This window comes from Tachyglossus aculeatus, chromosome X1, assembly GCF_015852505.1.
Source record: "Tachyglossus aculeatus isolate mTacAcu1 chromosome X1, mTacAcu1.pri, whole genome shotgun sequence".
Lineage (NCBI taxonomy): Eukaryota > Metazoa > Chordata > Mammalia > Monotremata > Tachyglossidae > Tachyglossus > Tachyglossus aculeatus.
In genome coordinates this window covers 45,646,252-45,666,633 of record NC_052101.1, presented here as the reverse complement: position 1 = coordinate 45,666,633, position 20,382 = coordinate 45,646,252, and the positions used below count along the sequence as shown (strand labels likewise).

General features: G+C 47.9%; 1 protein-coding gene across 1 annotated transcript in view; it reads left to right on the top strand.

Annotated features, from left to right (window-relative positions):
* Positions 1-20,382, top strand: part of LOC119950111 (solute carrier family 22 member 4-like) — a 77,990-nt gene that overhangs the window by 43,307 nt on the left and 14,301 nt on the right. The window contains exons 4-7 of the mRNA XM_038772108.1: positions 7,107-7,278; positions 11,692-11,818; positions 16,983-17,083; positions 19,355-19,569. Coding sequence (XP_038628036.1) covers positions 7,107-7,278; positions 11,692-11,818; positions 16,983-17,083; positions 19,355-19,569 — 615 coding nt within the window. The remainder of the gene's footprint in view (positions 1-7,106; positions 7,279-11,691; positions 11,819-16,982; positions 17,084-19,354; positions 19,570-20,382) is intronic.

The window sequence follows — 20,382 nt, the reverse complement described above, 5'->3', positions numbered from 1 at the left end:
TACTGATGGAGGCCTAGGTGGTTCTGTCCTTGGCTATCTGGGCTGGAGAGAGGGAGGAATAAGGAGGGCATCCATCCATCAGAAGGGTGACCCTGTCATAGGGAGTTGGAAGGTGGAGACTCTGAGTGAAGACTTATAGTCGTGTGCTGTGTGTATTTATTATAGTCTTATTTTGATGGAGTCTCTCCTGAGGCAACAGGACCCAAACTGGTTTCCAGCACTGGACTCTATTGAATTGTTCTCAGCATGGGCCTTTTATTTGGGATGCCCTTCACGAACTCCATAAAGTTAGCCCCAACTCTCAACAACCCTACTGTCAAACAAGCTAAGGGAAACAGCGAGGCATAGTGGAAAGAGCACAGGCCTGGAAGTCAGAAGACCTGACTTCTATTCCTAACTCTGCCACTTGCCTACTATGTCACTTCACTTCTCTGGGCTTCAGTTACTTCATCTGTGAAATAGGGATTAAGACGGTGAGCCCTTTGTGGTATAGAGATCATGTCCAAGCTGATTATCTTGCATCTACTCCAGTGCTTAGTACAGTGTACAGATACCATAAAAACGCAGCCCTTTGTATATCAAACCCAGGGTCCTCTCCTCCTCTTCGCCCCAATACCCTAGCCTGTTGGGCAATAGCGCCTCCTACTGTTTTGAGGAAAATAATTTTGTTCCTCAAAACCACAGTTGTCATCGATGGCAGCGATTGAGCAGAGTACTGAGTACTGATTGTTTGCAAAGCATTGTATCCTGCACTTGGGGACTTCGAACAAAAGTAAAAGACAAGCTCCCAGCCCTCGAAGATCTTATAACCCAGTGGGGGAGACAAACAGGCATAAATTTCCAAACCTGCAATAAGTAAAGGAATCCAAGTGAAGATACAAGTGATAAAATTGAAAGGAAGCAAATAAACATACAGATCCACTGGGATGCTAAAATGGCTAGTGCAGGACTGAGCAGTGGGGATTTTTGAATTTATTAACTGGGATTTCGATTTCCTTTGAGTAGCTCAGTCTGCTCTTCTGTCAGAGGCTTGGGAATTATGCTGTTAGGTTGGATTTCACCTTTCGGCCAGACCTGCAGTCCGGGATCCCAGGTGGGGGAAGGGAAGCCCAAGGTTGGTCTCCAGTCATGAGTGGTCTCCAGTGGGAAGCCCCATTGTGTTGGAGAGCGGACAGGGTATGTCTGCATCCCCTCCACTCTTCTTTGTCTAGATGGTGCAAAGAAGCAGCATCTAGAGAAGCAGTGAGGCCTATTGGAAAGAACACAGGCCTGGAAGTCAGAGGACCTGGGTTCTAATCCCTCCTCTGCCACTTAATTGCTGTGTGACCTTGCGAAAGTTACTTAACTTCTCTGGGCCTCGGTTTCTTCAACTGTAAAATAGAGATTAAATACTTAGAGTTTGAGCCCCATGTGGTACAGAGATTGTGTCTGACCTGATTACCTTGTATCTCCCCAGTGCTTAGAAGAGTGCTTGGCACATAGTATGCGCTTATCAAATTCCATTAAAAAAAAGGCTCATTAGATTCCAGTGAGATTTGGAAGCAGTAATAATAATAGTAATAATGAAAATTGGGACATAATAATAATGGCATTTGTTAAGCACTTACTATGTGCAAAGCACTAGCATTGTGGTAAATACAATACAGTAGGTCAGACACAGTCCCTGTCCTGCACAAGGAGTTCAGTATGGGAGAGAACACAATCTTTGCCAATGTAAAGTTCTTGGCTAAAACCCTGAAAGCTAGCGAGGCCAACTCATTCTAAGAAGGGAGAATTACATCACTGGAGCATTTGCTTTGGAGAAAGAAATCATTCCACATCACAAGACAGTTGGTAGTATCTAAGACAGCAGCAGGCACAAGCTGCTTAGATCCTGGGAACGAGACCCCCTGTCCTGTTTGTACCAAGAGAGGCAGGTCTATGACTGCTGCTTTTCTGCTCTGTTGGCAGAGCTCCTGGGGGCTGGAAGGCGCACACGATCCGCTTCCTCCCAACCTCAGGTGACCTTGGCCGAGGTGATATGTGCCAAGATCCAGAAGGCCATGCACCTGCTGCTTTGATGCCCTCACTGGTGGTCTGGTGCCCTCCCAAAGGGGTTGGTCCCCACCAGGCCATTTGGAGGGGATTCTGGGAGCTTCTCAGGGGCCTCCTTCCCAAGCCTCCCTATCCCACCTTCCCCATTCCTGGGTCAGTCCCACTTTGTCCTCATCCCCCGGTGTCTCAGTGTCACAGAGAGGCGGGCATACCCATCCCTGGGGACACAGAAGTCCCAAGCTCTATTTTTGACTCTCTTCAGCTGACGGTCTCTGATGTCTGGGGCCAGTGAGGTGATCTCTCTGTGTATTTCTGGGTCCCGGGGGTCAGGGCAGCAGTCCGCCCGAGCCAATAGGAATGGTAGCGCTCCCTCCAGCCTTGGCCATCCAGCCTGCCCCATGGGCTCAGCCTGCCAGCTATTTTGGGACCTCGGTGGAGAGTCACCTTGACAGTGCCAAGCACTGCTGCAGGTTATTTTCGGAACCTCCCTCTGGTACCCTTTCCTCATGACTTTGTTACCCACTCACCAGGGTGGGCACTCAGTCAGACAGTCAATCATATTAATTGAGTGCTTACTGTTTGCAGAGCACTGTACTTAGCACTTGAGAGAGTACAATATAACAGACACATTCCCTGCCTACAACAAGCTTACGGTCTAAAGGTGGAGACAGACATTAATATAAATAAATTGTGGATATGGACCCAAGTGCTGTGGGACTGGGAGGGAGGATGAATAAAGTGAGCAAGTCAGGGTGACGCAGAGGGAGTGGAAGAAGGGGAAAGTAGGGCTTAGTCGGAACAGTTTCTGAGGAGGCAGAGAGACGGAGGTGCTGGTGGTGATTGCTTCTTTTCCTCCCCTCCTCCTCCACTTACTCCAAAAGGGCACAGACTCTAGGGTTCCACCTTTGCTCCTCTTCCAACCATCAGTCCTATTTAGCTCACTCTTTTGTGTGCAGAGCACTCTACTAAAGGCTTGGGAGAAGACAACACAGTGGAGTTGGTAAGCATGTTCCCTGTCCACATTGGGTTTATAATCTAGAGGGCGACCTGGCAGTCTAGAGTCTACAATCTCGACTCATTTCACGTTTTTGAACTTATGGTGGATGGATAGACTGGGAAGGAAATCAAACACTGGTATTTATTGAGCTCCTCCTGTGGACAAAGCATTGTATTAATCCCCAGGCTCCCACCATTAAAGAATGTGTCCTTTAATATTAATCAATCAACCACTCAATTGTTTTATTGAGCATTTACTATGTGCAGAGCACTGTACTAAGTGCTTGGGAGGGTACAATGCAAACAGAATTAGCGGACGCTTCCCCTGCTTATAACAAGTTTACAGTCTAGAGGGGGAATTAATGCAGTCAGGCAAGCAAGCATGCAGTAGCAAATATTGCCCGGAAGTTGACTTCCCTGCCATTTCACATTCCAAGTCTCCAGAGCAGGATCTTGGTGTGTGTTAGAGCATCCCCGTTGTTTCTATTCCTCAGGACAGAGACCCAGTGGCTAAAAGTTGTAAACTCTAGACTGTTAGCTCATCTTGGGCAGAGAATGTGTTCATTATAGAACAGTGCTTGGCACATAGTAAGCGCTTAACAAGTACCATCATAATATTGTTATATTATGACCTCTAGACGGTAACCTCTAGACTGTAAATTTGCTGGGTCTGCTATTTTGTTATATCATACTCTTCCAAGCATTTATTACAGTGTTCTGCACACAGTAAGTCCTCAATAAATAAGATTGACTGACTGACTGTTGGCCTCAAGGACATCTCTTCTGTGTTCTCAGCCGCCTTTCTTCAGATGCCCGCAGTTCAGCGGGGACAGGAGGATTTGAACGGGGCCAACCAATGCTTTAACTTTCCGGCTTGAACCAGTTATCACCCCTCTCTCAGATCCCATCCGAACCACACTCACCAGCCAGAGTTACTTAAGAAGGGAGCCAGGAATTGGTTGGGGTTTCCAAGGGACAGTAATTGGCAGGGAAAATCAAGGGATTGAGCTCAGACTTCCTGGTGCTGATCCAGGGATGTTGTCTAGCTATGGGACCTGGAGAGGGTGAGGTAAATTAATCTGTGTGGGGCTTAGGAAGGAAAACTTCTATCTATTCTAGCAGCGGTTAAATTGGGAGCACATTTTTCTTCCTTGATGGTCATGAAACTGGGCATCAAAAGACTCAGATTCTAACCTCAGCTCTGATCTCAGCTCTAGCACTGCCATGTGGCTTGCGCTATGTGGCCTTGGGCAACTTTCTTGGGCTGTCTGGGCCTCAGTTTCCTCATCAGTACAATGGGAAGAAGACACTGTCCCTCTCTCCCACTTGGACTGTTAGTTCCACATGGGCCAGGGATTGGGTCCGATCTGATTATCAATTGCCGTAAAAGGAGTTACATTAAAAGCATTCCTTGTAAGGCCACGGAAGTGATTTAGTGGTTTGAATTTGCAACAAAGGGATGGGTTAAAGGACTTGGACTATATCATTAGGAAAAGACTGACCAGAGAGGGGTGTGGTAGGAGAACAGAAAGTACAGAGGGACCCTCCCCCCACAACATCACCATCAGTCAACAAGGCCGGTCAAATGCGAGGCCCCCACCTGTCCTCGCCCCACAGGGGAAGCAGTGAGAGCCCCCTCCCAAATAATTCTGAATGAGATTAAAGGTCTCTGGTGATTTGATAAATCCAGAGAAACTCTGTAACTGATTGTTCCACAGCAAAGTTCTGGCCAAACCATCCATCAGTGGTAACTCATGAGCCCCTACTGTGGTCAGGGCACTGTACTAAGAGCTTGGGAAAGTATAATAAATAAAGTACACGATTCCTGCCTAGGTAACAGTCTAGCAGGGGAGGGAGATACAATGTAATTTACAAATAGAAGAGGAAGCACTTAAATAGCTGAATAGGTGAAGTACTCTGGGAGGTTGTGAGTTTGGAAGGGCTGAGATGGTAGTTGCGGGGAGGTAACCTGGAGGGAAGGAAGTCAGGAAAGCCCCCTGGAGGAAGAGGCAGTGGCACCTGCTATTTCCATCAGCTGATTTCCCTTCATCCTGGGATCAGAAAGGAGAGGCCTCAGGGATGCAGGATTTCCTGGAGCTGTGGGATGAGGACAGGCCCCCATGTTTCCTGTCCTTAGGGATTGGGACCTCCATTTTGCAGTCTCTGGGAGGAGGGAGCTAGGGCCCGTTCTGGGAGGCCAGAGCTCTTATGCTAAACTGTAAGCTCCTCATAAGTTGTTGGCTCCTTGTAGGCAGGGAAAGTATCTATTGACTCTTATCGTCTCCCAGGTGCTTAGTACAGTGTTCTGCACACAGTCAGTACTCACTAAATACCATTGATTGACTGGCTGATTCCACGCTGCCGAGGGGACCCTCAAATAGGAGGTTAAAGGACTTTGGAATTAAGATGGGGCCCCCTCTGCATTTCTACTCCCTCCTATGAGAAACTCGGATGCTGGATGGTGAAATACCCAAAATGTTTGACCCTCAGGCTTCAAAAACCTGAAAAGCAGCATGCATTAGTGGAGAGAGTGTGGGCCTGGGAGTCAGAAGGACCTGGTTTTAATCCCGCCTCCACCACTTGCCTGCTGTTTGACCTTGGGCAAGTCACTTCACTTCTCTGTGCCTCAGTTACCTCATCTATAAATTGGGGATTTAGATTGTGGGCCCTATGTGGGACAGGGACTGTGCCCAACCTGATCAGCTTGTATCTACCCCAGTGCGTAGTACAGTGGCTGGCACATAGTAAATGCTTAATAAATAACATAAAAAATGCCTGGGTACTATGCAGATAATAATAATGAACCAAATACATTTTTTTCTCTACTGGCTCACAAGATTGTGAGCCTTCTGAAAGATGGGACCTGTATCCAGTTCCCATTCTTTCCAGGTGCTTAGTGCAATGCTCAGCACACAGTAAGCAATTGATTATAATTATGGTACTTGTTAAGCACTTACTATCTACCAAGCCCGGTTCTAAGCACTGGGGTAAATACACGTTAATCAGTTTGGACAAAGTCCCTGTCCCATATAGGGCTCACAGTTGAAGTAGGAGGGAGTGGGGCTTTATCCCCATTTTACAGGTGAGATAACTGAGTTACTGAGAAGATCACACAGCAAACATGTGGCAGAGCTGGAATTAGAATGCAGGTCCTCTGACTCCCAGGCCCATGCTCTTTCCACTAGACCATGCTGCTTCTTTTCTACTACTACTACTACTAATAATAGTGGTATTTGTTAGATGCTCCCTATGGGCGAAACACTGTGGTAAGCACTAGGGTATCTTGTCTTGTCTTCTGCTGTGGAGTCATCTCCAACCCATTGAGACTCCAGGGACACATTTCTCAAGCACTGTGGTAGATTCATTCTTTCATTCATTCATTCAATTGTATTTATTGAGCACTTACTGTTTGCAAAACACTCTGCTATGCGTTTGGGAGAGTACATCAACAAACAGACACATTCCGTACCCACAGTGAGCTCACAGTCTCGAGGGGGAGACAGGCATTAATATACATAAATAAATAATAGATACAAGTTAATCAGGTTGGACACAGTTCCTGTCCCGCATGGGGCACACAGTCTAAGTAGGATTACTCACTACTACTACTACTACTACTACTGCTACTGCTACGACCACCACCATAAAGGACATAGACATATGTTGGCTATTGGTAAACTGCCTTACTTCTGCAGGAGATGACCAACTTGACCTCGCTGTTGCATCCAGTCAGTCCTGTAGGATTTAGGATCTCTTGTGTGCAAAGTACTGTACTAGATGCAAGAAAGGTGGCCCCCGCCTTAGGGTAGTTGATAATCAAATGTGGGAGACAGGGATAATGAAGGATGTTTTAAGGATAGGATGATGATTTCTTACAATCGCAACTCTGGAGTTTGATGAAAGCCCTCACGCCGGTGTGGAGGATTGCAGCCGGGAATACGTCCCCTCTTGAAGGAAAACACCTTCCTCCTTTGAAGGACCACTGTGGCTGGAACTCTTATTGACAAAGATGATACTGTAAAGAGCAAACGATGAAGTGAGTTAAAATGCTAATACTCCTCCCTTGTTTTAAACAGGAACAGAAATTCTTGGCAAATCAGTTCGCATTATATTCGCTACGTTAGGAATTTGCATATTTTTTGCAATTGGCTACATGTTGCTGCCCCTATTTGCTTACTTCATCAGAGACTGGCGGATGTTGCTACTGGCTCTTACAATACCGGGGGTGTTCTGCGTGCCGCTGTGGTGGTGAGTTTAATGGTATTCACGGGTGTTCAGGCTCCCGGGGCACTGGTAGCCTGCAGATCCAATCGTAACGTGAACAGGGACATGGAGCACCAACAGGCCAAGAACTGTTACCCAGAGGCCTCTGCTCACCGAGCCCTGAGCCTTCCAGCCATGAAGGGAGACCAGCATGGGGGACATCGAGATCAGATCCTGCCACGTGTCTGAGACTCTCTGTGTGTCGGCTCATCCCCTGCCTGTTTGTCCTTTTATCCTCCCTTCCAACTTTTCGCTTCCTCTGGAGAAGCCATATTCTCCAACCGGGTCCATCTGCTCCAATGTCTTCCATTTTCCTGAAGCAGGAAACTGTTTTACCTGAGGGGTTGGAAACATTTGCATGTGTGTTCTTTACGTGTGTATTAAGTCCCCATTCATGGTTTCACCCTTCCGAGGACCATCTAAACTCTGGATTCCTTGGACTAGTCCCCAGAAAGTCTGGGAAGTCGTGTTTTTCCAGCTGTTAATTGGGGAAATTGAAAGGAAGTCCCCAAAATCCATAGTGAAGCTGCCTTTTACAAAAAATGGCACTTGTTAAGTGCTTACTCTGTGCCAGACACTATATTAAGCTCTGGGGTAGATTCAAGCGAATCAGTTTGGACATAGTCAATGTCCCACATGGGGCTAACAGCCTTAAACTCCCTTTTACAGTCGAGGTAATTGTGGTACAAAGAAGTTAAGTGACTTGCCCAAGGTCACATAGTACACAAGTGGCAGAGCCAGGATTAGAACCCAGGTTTTTCTGGTTCCTAGGCCTGTGTTGTATATCCACTAGGCCATGCTGCTGCTTCTTCTTAAAGGGTCACAAAGTCTTCTGGGAAACACTTGGGGTGTGAAGGAAATCCTACTGATGAGATCCTTTTGGTTTTCTGGCCCAACTGGAATGCACCTTTTGGGAGTGGGGGGACTCCATTTCTTTCGTTTTACGTGTTTAAATGGGGTGACTTACTATTATTATTATTACTATGCAGCCTTCTTAGTTGGGAAGTGCCACTTTTTGAAGTCTGCAAATACCCCACAGATTGATCTAACTCTGACCCAGTCCAACGAGCCACCTGTTGGCAGCTTGGTCTTGTCCTTCCCCAGTTCCCTCTAATCGGTGCCTTTCTGCAACCTCGATATATACACAAGACCTCCAGGATGCATGTCCCGAGGAAAACTTTCAGGCAGGATGTCCTGGTGGCCTTACCGTGAGGCAGATGGGGCCAGTCCAGAGAAGGAGGAAGCCTTCTCATCCCTCCTGCTCAGAACCGTGACCTGTCCAGGATGTAGTCAGGACCACACCAACTCTGGCCACCAAATAAGCTTCTCTTCTCTTCTCTTCTCTTCTCTCCTCTCCTCTCCTCTCCTCTCCTCTCCTCTCCTCTCCTCTCCTCTCCTCTCCTCTCCTCTCCCCTCCCCTCCCCTCCCCATGTCCCACAAGGGGATCACAGTCTTAAATCCCCATTTTGCAGATAAGGTAACTGAGGCACAGAGAAGTGAAGTGACTTGCCCAGAGTCACTCAGCAGACAAGTGGCAGAGCCCAGATTAGAACCCAGATCCTCTGACCCCCAAGCCCATGCTTTATCCACTAGGCCGTGCTGCTTCCTATTCTGATCCACAGTTCAAACCAAACTTTGCACCAGTGTCAGTGCCCCCCCCCCGCCCCCACCACCATTCTGGGGCTGGGTGCCTTTGATTTTATTTTTTTCGTAGTCCAGGAAGTACAGAAGAAATTTGGTCGAGGACGGGAGGGGAATAGTACTCTGACTCCTGAAGCAGCACAGTGGGTAAGGAGCCCCAGGCTACTCACCTTTCTGGCCCACTTACACCATCCTGGGATCACCCCCACAGGGAGGTCTGACTGGGGCAGAGCTTAGGAAAGCGATCCATTGTCAGGAATTTGTTCCATCTCCTCTGCCTCCGGGTTTGTCCTTGAACCTGTAAATTGGCCCAGAAGCCTCCGTGCTCCTGTCTCAAATTCTGTCATTGCACAAAATGGGCAGGAGAGAGATGTTGTTTGTTTCCCCCAGAGTGAGCCTCTTCCTCAGGCTGGATCTTCAAGTAGGAGAACCCTGTCCCTTCCTGACTAACTCCTAGCCCACCCGGAACGGCCACTCTAGCTGCCTAGGGAGAGAGCTCCTTCTTCCCGTCAGGCTTTGGGTCTTATGGCCCTGCTCTATGTGGGCCCCCTGCTTCCTCCCTCATGTGTTTGCTGCTGACTGCGGGGGCTTCCCAGGGGAGGGATTGGTCGGCATGGATGCCCTTCGGACCCAGTATGACTTGGGTGGCCCATGACCCCTGCCATGTGTGCCATGTGGGAGGAGGGGAATGAACAGGTCAGCGGACTGTCCTGGGGGGAGGAGGGGGCTGATCAAGGTGGAGGACAAGGCCCGCTGGTGATGACATAGTGGGAACAGCAAGGGGGAGGCAACACTGTGAAACTGGGGTGGGCTCACAGCAGCCGATTCAGCCTGGGTGTCTTCTGTCCTGGTTTCCACGCCATTCGTTTTCAGGCGCACACCTGCCCTGGGGCATCCTGGGGGCCCAGCATAGAGGAATTGCTGGAGAAGTTGTTGTTGGTTCCTAGTCTGGGGTCAGTGCATTTAAGGAAGCAAGTCCCCTTGACTCCCCTCCCATCCCCCTTATTTCATCCCCCGCATAGAGACCATCCCGGGCCAAGCGCCTGTCCCCAAGAGTGGGGCAGGGCCCAAATCCAGGAGTGGGCACATCGAGAGTCCAGTTGGAACTCACTGATGTCCTTGATACCCACCCAGAAAGGACACTCAGCTGGGGCCCAGCATGGGTTATGGGGACCAATGTCCTTTTGAGGTGGCAGAGCGAGGCTAGGCTCTACCAGCTCTCTGGATAGGACTCAGGAGAATTTGGGTTTGGCAGTGCCAGAAGTTCCAAGCCTCAGGTCCACAGTTTGGTTGGTCCTGGAGTTTTTCAAGGTCAGAGATGTGGTCAGACTAGGTCTCACTGGTCACCCAGGCAGGGCTCAGTGATGGGAAGACTCCCTATGGTGGGTTTTTTGTTTGTTTTATATTTTCTTTTTTTATTGTACTTGTTAAGTGCTTACTATGTGCCAGTCACTCTTTTAAGCACTGGGGTAGATAGATACAAGATCTGGTTAGACATAGTCCTTGTTCCTACAAGGGGCTCACAGTCTTAATCCCTGTTTTGCAGATCAGATACTGAGGACCAGAGAAGTGAAGTGACCTGCCCAAGGTCACAAAGCAGACAAGTGGGGAGCCGGAATTAGAACCCAGGCCCATACTCTATCCACTAGACCACCCCACTTCTGCATTGGCAGAAGCTTGCCTGCCTGTCAGCCTGGCACAGAACAATGCTTACTGGGCTGTTACTTTCATGCCCCCTTAATTCCCTCAGGACTTGGGGTCAGACTGAACTTGGCTCCTAGACTCAGACCAAGGGTTTGAGATGCAGAAGTGGTCATCCAGAGCTGGGCCAGAAAGGTCACTGGGAGAGCAGAGGCCAGCCCTACCAACGGCCGAGTAATCGTGACCGGAAGTTCTGGCCCAGGAGCTGATTTTCCAGGACTCAGGTAGACCTCACTTAGGGCTCGCTCCAGTGCTGGGCCCTCCCCCATTGCCAGGTGATTTGATACCTCTAAAGGCACCCGAAAGGAATCAATCAATCAATGGCCTTTATTGAGCACTTACTATGTGCAGAGCACTGTACTAAGTGCTTGGGAGAGAACAATACAACAGAATTAGTGAACAAATTCCCTGCCCATCCTGAGCTTACAGTCTAGAGGATGGGAACAGTTCTAACTATCCGCTGAACAGGTAAGGAGGACTGAGAGATTCCTGTAGCGGGCAGGAAAGGACTAGGCACTGTCTTTTTCTACCGTTTGGCCTGGTCTGTAGAACTGCAGCCCTGCCCCAAGGTTATGCCCAGCCCTGCCCGCTGGTATCCATGGGGGAGCTGCAGTCCCCACATAGACCACACGAGGGCACCCTGACTCTTTGGAGAAAGAAGAAATTGGTATATAATTTCCCAAGGACCTTAGAAAATGTCTACATTTTTCTTTTAGAATGTTGCTGGCCTCTGGCTGCCGTTCGTTCACATCATGCCCCATCCATAAACAGTTTCTGCGCTGAGTGGAGATTTAAGCTTTAGAACAGCTGACATCCCCTATCCTCCATTATCACCTTCCTGGTACAAGGAATAGCCCAGCATTCCACCTGACTCTCTCTCCCCAAAGCGGGTAAGCAATAACCCCTTTCGGACCACACCGATTTCAGGAAGAATAAACAATTGTAGGGGGCTGAGGTGTTTGTTATTCTGGTGCAAAGCATTGTGGGAGTGTCAGTAGGAGAGCAGAAAGGGTCACGGTGGAAACGTTGGAATCCAAATTTTCAATGTTATTTCAGGATCATCCCAGAGTCGCCCAGGTGGCTGATTTCCCAGGGAAGATTTAAAGAGGCAGAAGCCATCATCCGCAAGGCTGCAAAAATGAATAACGTGGCAGCCCCGGCGATTATATTTGATCCTATGGAGGTAAGCATTGTGGATACCTCAGGTCTTTTTGAAGACCAACTGCATATCCTTGAAACCTTGTGAAGGAATTGCCAGCCACACAAGCCAGCCTTCACTGGGCTCACATAGAGAGCCCATCACTGGATTGGGTGCTGGGCAGTGTCAGAGTCACGGGGGTGTCCTGTCCGAGACCAACACACCGTCCCCACGCACATCTTCCCCCAGATACCGACCAGCAAAGGTGTGGGTTGGGACGGGGAGTGGATGCAGGTGGTGAGCTGGGGTTTGCCTCAGTGTGAATTGGGAACGGTGAATTTTGAGATCTATTTCCAAGGCTGACCTAGGAGAGAATCAGCATGGCCTAGTGGATAGAACATGGGCCTGGGAGTCAGAAGGACCTGGGTCCTAATCCCAGGCCTACCACTTGTCTGCTGTGTGACCTTGGGCAAGCCGCTTAAATTACCTGTGCCTCAGTTACCTCATTTGTAACAATGGGGATTGAGACTGTGAGCCCCATGTGGGACAGGGACTGTGTCCAACCTGATTAGCTTGTATCTAGCTCAGTACTTAGAACTGTGCTTATCACATAGCAAATTCTTAACAAATACCATTATTACTATTAATGCTAATATTATTGACTGGATGGAGTGACCAAAGGGGTGCTGGATTAGCAGGTTTTTGACTCATTCATTCATTTATTTAATCGTATTTATTCAACATTTTCTGTGTGCAAAGCACAGTACTAAGCACTTGGGAGATTGCAGTATAACAACAAACAGACACATTCCCTGCCCACAGCAAGCTCACAATCTAGAGGGGGAGACAGACATTAATATAAATAAAAAAATAGATAAATAAATAAATTACAGGTGTATACAGATATATACATATGTGCTGTGGGGATGGGTGGGAGGATGAATGAAGGAGCAAGTAAGGGCAGTACAGAGGGAGTGGGAGAAGAGGACAGGAGGGCTTAGTCAGGGAAGGCGTCTTAGAGGAGGTGTGCCTTCAATAAAGTTCTGAAGTGGGGGAGGGCAGAAAGACTCTTGCTTTTGTCTCTATGGGGATTTTCTTCATTCAGGAAAACACCCAGAACATCACTTTACCCATGGAGTCTCTCCCGCTGTAGACTGTAAACTCACTTTGGGAAGGGAAAGTACCTGCTAATTCTATTGTAGCGTACTCTCCCAAGCTCTTAGGACAGTGCTCTGCTCATAGTAAGGGCTCAGTAAATGCCATTGATTGATCGATTAGCCAGTGAAGGTGAAAGCGAGAATTTTTGAAGCTGACACTTTGAAAGAGGCCAGACACACCGTGGGACTCCCTCGATATTCATTTTTGAGGCTAGTGATGTTAGAAGAGGGTCAGTTCCCCACACACAGGTTAGTCTAGTCAGGGTTCAGACCCCCACAAAACTAGCACCCGTGCAAAGCCTCCTCAGGGTGGCTGGGAGTTCTTTGATTGGCTTAATCAGCTGTGTCCTGAGCAACTCAGTAAATCTGCCCTCAAAGCCTTCCCTCTGAAGTTAGTCCTGGACTTTAGTCTGTTTTCCTCTGCTTTCTGAGGCAATTTAGAGAACCGATCTGTCTACATTACGCTCCCTACTCTCCAATTCTAAGTGAACCGGGCCTCTGTCCTGTCGAAGCACGCAAATCTCACAGAATCATTCTCTCCATTCATTTAAAAGCATTTGAGCAGTGGCCACGAAGCTAGTTCTCGAGAGCCCATGGGAATTGGGCTTTCCTTTATGTTGGCTTTGTCACTGGATTTCCGGACTCATTTTCACAATGGGATGACATCCAGTCTTGTTTAATAATGAGGGGCTTTGGTCTGTGAACAAAAATGTGCCTTTTCGTTGGCTGGCAGGACAGAAGGTTTGAGCGGATCTTAAACATTTAAACTATGCAGGTCTGCTTCCAACTCGTGTTTGGTAACACCGCATGCTGGGAAGCCTAACGGATGTCCTCATTTCTCGTCCTTGTGCAGCTGAAAGCAGAGATTTTTTTACATTTTCAGCTCGTGCAGAAAAAATAGGACCCCATCAAAGAGTCTGCCACCCAGCCCAGCCCCTCTGCCAGTTAGCCCGAGCTCACGGGTTTCGGTTCCATCCCTTGGCATCGAGAGAGCAAAGTTTAAATGTCTGGGAGTCAGGAGGAGAAACCATGTTACCTGTTAAAGAATATTTTGAATCCACTCCTGGGCCAGGCAGAAAGAAACTGTGCCCTCAAGCTCTCCCCAAGGTGAGGGCAGCATCAGGGTCACACTGGCTCCAAGGGCCAGAAACAGGCATCTGTCCTGTCTTGGCAGCCTCTACCTCAGCCCATTTGGCTCCTGGTTTGGCTGCTGTGTAGCGAGCATGATTGCACCAGCCAGCCGGGTCACTTGGGGCTACCATTCCCTTCCCTCCAGTCTCCTGGTCAGTACCAGGCCAGACACGGGAGACTGTCACTTCCTCTTGCCTCTGAGGCAAAGCCCTGCTTCCAGCCCAAGGCCATCTTGTGTGGTCTTCACATGGTCACACAGTTTTGCCTGAAAATGTAACAGTCCTCCTTTCCCACTTTGGGCTTCCTGGTGGCTAAATCCCCAACTGGGCCAGGGAACTTCTGATATGTCCATATCCTCCACGTGCTTCCATCATTTCCCTTATGATTCTTCCATTCAGTGCCTCAGCCCTTAGTACAGTGCCTTGTACATAGTAAGCACTTAACAAATACCATTATTATTATTATTACTATTATTATTATTATTTTATGACCTTGTAGCTGAGCTCAATTTCACCCTAGTGGTGGTGCAAGGCAGGTTGAGGGTCTTTTCCTTCTACACTAAGCCTTGGGGAGTCATGGGGTCAAAGAGGGGAAACATACTCAGGAACTTTGAGCCAGAGCCTCTGTTAGTCATGATGGATGTGTGGGGATAACAGTCATTCCAGGAACTTATGAAGCAGCGTGGCCTAGTGGAGTCAGGAGAACATGGGTTCTGATCCTGGCTCCGCCATTTGTCTGCTGTGTGACTTTGGACAAGTCATTTCACTTCCTCTGTGCCTCAGTTACCACAACTGTAAAATGGGGATTGAGACTGAGAGCCCTGTGTGGGACAGCGACTGTGTGCAATCCGATTATCTTCTATCTACCCCAATGCTTAGTACAGTGCCTGGCACAAAGTAAGCACCTAACAAATACTGCAATTATTATTATTATTATTATTTCTTGAATAACCTAGTCCTCCTGCTTCTGCAAAGTGGCACACAGAAAGGCCAGGCCCTGAGGATGCAGTGGCCCAATCATATCAATCAATCGTATTTATTGAGCACTTACTGTGTGCAGAGCACTATACTAAGCGCTTGGGAAGTACAAGTTGGCAACATATAGTGACAGTCCCTACCCAACAGTGGGATCACAGTCTAAAAGGGGAGACAGAGAACAAAACCAAACATACTAACAAAATAAAATAAATAGAATAGATATGTACAAGTAAAATAAATAAATAAATAGAGTAATAAATATGTACAAACATATATACATATATACAGGTGCTGTGGGGAAGGGAAGGAGGTAAGATGGGGGGGATGGAGAGGGGGGACGAGGGGGAGAGGAAAGAAGGGGCTCAGTGTGGGAAGGCCTCCTGGAGGAGGTGAGCTCTCAGTAGGGCCTTGAAGGGAGGAAGAGAGCTGGCTTGGCGGATGGGCAGAGGGAGGGCATTCCAGCCAGGAGACTTGCATTCTAGTCCCAGCTCTGATGACCCTGAGCATTCCAGGGAAGAATAGGATGGAAAGCCCAGTTAATTTCAGGGGGGAAAGACACCACCAATGCCACTCTGCTCCTCCCTCAGCTTACTTTGGCTGCCCCATTATGAAGCAGCATGGCCTAGTGGAAAGTGAGTCAGGGGACCGGGGTTCTAATCCTGATTCCGCCACTTGTCTTCTGTGTGACCTTGGACATGTCACTTCATTTCTCAGCGCCTCAGTGACCTCATCTGTAAAGCCCTGTGTGGCACATGGACTGGGTCCAACCTTATTGTTTGTGTCTACCCCAGCACTTGGTACAGTGCCTGGCAAATACCCTTTTAAAAAAAACATACAAACAAAACATTTTGACTGATGACTCAGAAGCAGAGGAAACACCTAAATCCACTCGATACTAAGCCCTGCCTGGGAGCCCCAAGGTCTGAGTTGGTCTGGGTTGGGCAGAGTTCTGACTGCCATCTTCAGCATCCCTACGTCATTTGCCTCCTCCTCTTCCTCCTTCTCCTCCATCCCTTCCTGCCACCCATTTTGGGGGTTATGATCTGGGGAATCTGCCTAAGTATGGTTGTTACCATGTTTCTGGGACTACAAACACATTCTGTGTCCACAGTGAGCTTGCAGTCTAGAGTGGAAGACAGAAATTAAATTATGTATATATACATAAGTGCTGTGGAGCTGAGGGTAGGCTGAATATCAGGTGCCTGAAGGGCACAGATCCAAGCACACAGATGATGCAGAAGGGAAAGCGAGTAGGGGAAATGAGCGCTTAGGGAAGGCTCATTGGAGGTGATGTGCTTTGAATAAGGCTTTGAAGCCGGGGAGAACGATGATGTGTCAGATGTGAAGGCAAAGGGAGTTCCAGGCAAGGGGTTGGCATTGAGAATCCAAGTTAAGGTAGTGTGGGTCTATCAATCAGTCAGTCAATCAATCGATTGTATTTATTGAGCATTTACTGTATGCAGAGTACTGTACTAAGCTCTTGGGAGAGTACAGACAACAGAATTGGTAGTCACATTCCCTGCCCACAACAAGATTACAGTTTAGCAGGGGAGGTAGGCCTTAATATCAATAAATAAATTATGGATATGTACATAAGTGCTGTGGGGCTGAGGGAGGGGTGAATAAGGGGAGCAAATCAAGTGCAAGGGCAACACAGGGAGTGGGAGAAAAGGAAATGAGGGCTTAGGCTTCCCTGTAGTGGTCTAGGAGGATACCCAAAGCCATTTTGTGAGCCTGCAATGGCAAAATGAAATAGCAGCCATCCGGGGCAGACTCTAATTCCATCTCACAGGGGCGAGGACTGGGAACAAAATGCATTGCTACACTGGGCATCTTATGCCTTTATGAGTAAAGGTAACCTGGACTGGCTTCTTTTTCCCTCTTCAAGGAACTTTTGCAGCTTATCTTTGGTTGATCATGGTCTTGGTTGTCCATATGTTTTAGCTACAGGAGCTAAAACCCCAGGACCATCAGAAGGGTTACTTCTTGGACTTGTTCAGAACTCGCAATATTGCCGCCATCACCGTTATGTCTCTGCTGCTTTGGTAAGTGAAACGACAATGTGAACTAACACATTTGCCACCACGGCAAAGTGACTGATTGTGATTGTGTCTCACAAGCCCGCAACCTTGGTGTCATCCTTGACTCTGATCTCTCATTTACCCCATATATCCAATCCATCACCAAAACCTGCCGGTCTCACCTTCACAACATCGCCAAGATCTGCCCTTTCCTCTCCATCCAAACTGCTATCATATTAATACAATCACTCATCATATCCCTACTGAATTACTGCATCAGCCTCCTTTATGATCTCCCAACCTCCTGTCTCTCCCCGCTTCAGTCTATGCATCACTCTGCTTCCTGGATATCTTTCTACAGAAACATTCTGGGCATGTCAACCCTCTCCTCAAAAATCACCAATGGTTGCCTATCAACCTCCACATCAAGCGTAAGTCTTCACTATTGTCTTCAAAGCTCTCCATCACCTTGCCCCCTCCTACCTCATCTCCTTTCCCTCCTTCTACAGCCCAGCCTGTACACTCCGCTCCTGTGCTGCTAACCTTTTCACTGTGCCTCATTCTTGCCTGTCCCACCATTGACCTCTGGCCCATGTCTTATCTCTGGCATGGAATGCCCTCCTTCCTCACAAACTGGCACACTTCCCCCCTTCAAAGCCCTACTGAAAGCGCACCTCCTCCAGGAGGCCATCCCAGACTAAGCCCTCCCTTTCCTCTGCTCCCTCTCCCCTCCTCATTGCCCCGACTCACTGCCTTTGTTCTACCCCCCTGCCCCACAGCACTTGTGTATATATGTACATATTTATAATTATAATTCTATTTATTTTTATTAATGATGTGTATATATATATAATTCTGTTTATTTATAATGATGCTACTAATGCCTGTTTACTTGTTTTGATGTCTCTCTCCCCCCTTCTAGACTGTGAACCTGTTTTGGGCAGGGATTGTCTCTATTTGTTGCTGAATTGTACTTCCCAAGTGCTTTACCCAGTGCTCTGCACACAGTAAGCGCTCAATAAATACGATTGAATGAATGAATGATTATCTTTTGCAGCCTGCAGGGAAGTGATTATTATTATTACTATTACATTATTATTATTACTTCTATTATTGTATTTGTGAAGCACTTACTATATGTAAATCACTGTTCTAATAGCTGGAGTAAATACAAGTTAATCGGATCAAACACAATCCCTGTCCCACATGAGGCTTGTGGTTTAAGTAGTGGGTGATCAGGCATTGCATCTCCATTTTACAGATGAGGAAACTGAGGCCCAGAGAAGCCCAAGGCCACACAGCCAGCAAATGGCAGATCCGGGTTGAGAACCCAGGTCCTCTGACTTCCAGGCTGTGTTCTTTCCACTAGGCCACACTGCGCCACTCCTGAGTCCACCCAGGGGCCTGATGGGAATGACACCCATAATGCCCTTAGTGCTGACCTGAGGCACTTCTGGGATCATCTCTGAACAGGGAGAGAACTTGAGTCCTGGGCCCCTTTCACCCCTCGAGTTTACACATCTGTTAAAAGGTAGAACCTCCCAAAGGAAATAAGGTTCTCCTTAAACTGAATCAGTTCTAAGTGACATCGCATCTACAGCTGACAGGAATTTTCCCAAGAGAACATCAAGTCAAACCACTAGACTACACTGGATTGATTTCGGTCATTGGCCGAAGGAGGCCTAGATAACTTCCTAGGTCATAGGAGGAACGCTTGGCCCACTGCTCTGGCTAAAACCATAATAAATAAATAAATAGAAAAAGAGCCTTGTGGGTTGTCTCCCTAAGATTGTGCCTCCCACCTTCCAGGAGGCAAATGCAGGCTGCCTGTCACCGTCGAATCTGAGGGCAACAAACTCTCTCCAGAGGAGTCTTCCTGGTGCAGTTATTTGTCCCACAGAACAGCTTCTCTCTAACTAGAAGCTAACTGCAACCCACAGGAAAAGTAGCTACACATTATGAAGCATGGAAGTTCTGTGTGACATTCTCCTTCCCCTTAAGCCAGTTTCATTCTAATGGAGTTTCCTGTAAGTGGATTCCTCTTTTCCATTCCTCTGTCTTTTTCTCTCTTTCTGAGCTGTCCTTTCACTGGTGATACTTCCATTTTTTCCTCATGTAAGAGTGAGGAGGAGTGAAGCGGAAATACTGAAATTTCCAAATTAATGATCTGGGCGTTGACAAGGTCTTGCGTTGCTGCCTGTTGAAGTGCCTCTGGAATACATTTTGACCAGTGGGAGACATCCAAGTGGGGAAGCTGGCTTCCTTCTCATCCTTTCTCTTGTCTGTGTCTTCCAGGATGCTCACATCAGTGGGTTATTTCGGTCTCTCCCTCGACACCCCGAATTTGCATGGGGACCCCTATCTGAACTGCTTCCTGTCGGCCATGATTGAGGTTCCAGCCTACATCATAGCCTGGCTGCTGCTGCGGGCCCTGCCCCGCCGTTACATAATCTCCGGGACGCTGTTCATGGGGGGTAGCGTTCTTCTTCTAGTGCAGCTCGTGCCCAAAGGTAGGCGGTATCAGCCGGAATGAACCCAGGTCCTACTGACTTCCAGGCCAGTACTTCTTCCACTAGGACAGAGAATCAATCAATATTGAGTGCCTGCTATGTGCAGAGCACTGTACTGTCTGGGGGAAAACCATAGTGGTAAAAGGCATAATAACGGCCCTTAATGAACTCACAATCTCTGAATGTCTAAACGGCTGAAACAGACAGGACATAAGCTCTCTGAGTACAGGGATCATGTTTCTAACACTGTCGTAGCCTCCGAAGTACATATTATGGTGTTCTACACAGAGTATGTGCCCAATAAACTGATCAATTGATCAGTTGATAGGAGGAAAAAAAGAATGCTTCGCGTGTCTGTGAATGCAGAAGCACTGAGGTGGTGGTTGGAAGGGCATGACATGGAGGAATTGTTCATCATTGTCATAGATAAAACATAAGGAGTTCTGCTCTAGCCCAGGGATTGTGTTCTTTAAGAATATCGTTATAAAAAAATGGTATTGGAGTAACCGTTGACTCAGTGGAAACTGATGGTTGGACAGAGATGATTTGAAGATACCACCATGACTGACATTGTGTGATAGAAAATGTATCGAGAAGCAGTGTGGTCTAGCGGATAGAGCATGGGCCTGGGACTCAGAAGGGACCGGGTTCTAATTCCAGCTCCCCCAGTTGTCGGCTGCATGACTTTGGGCAAGTCACTTCACTTCCCTGTGCTTCATTTACCTCATCTGTAAAATGGGGATTAAGACAATGAACCCCGTGTGGAGGACCTGTTCTGTGTCCAACCCGATTAGTTTGTATTTGCCCCATTGT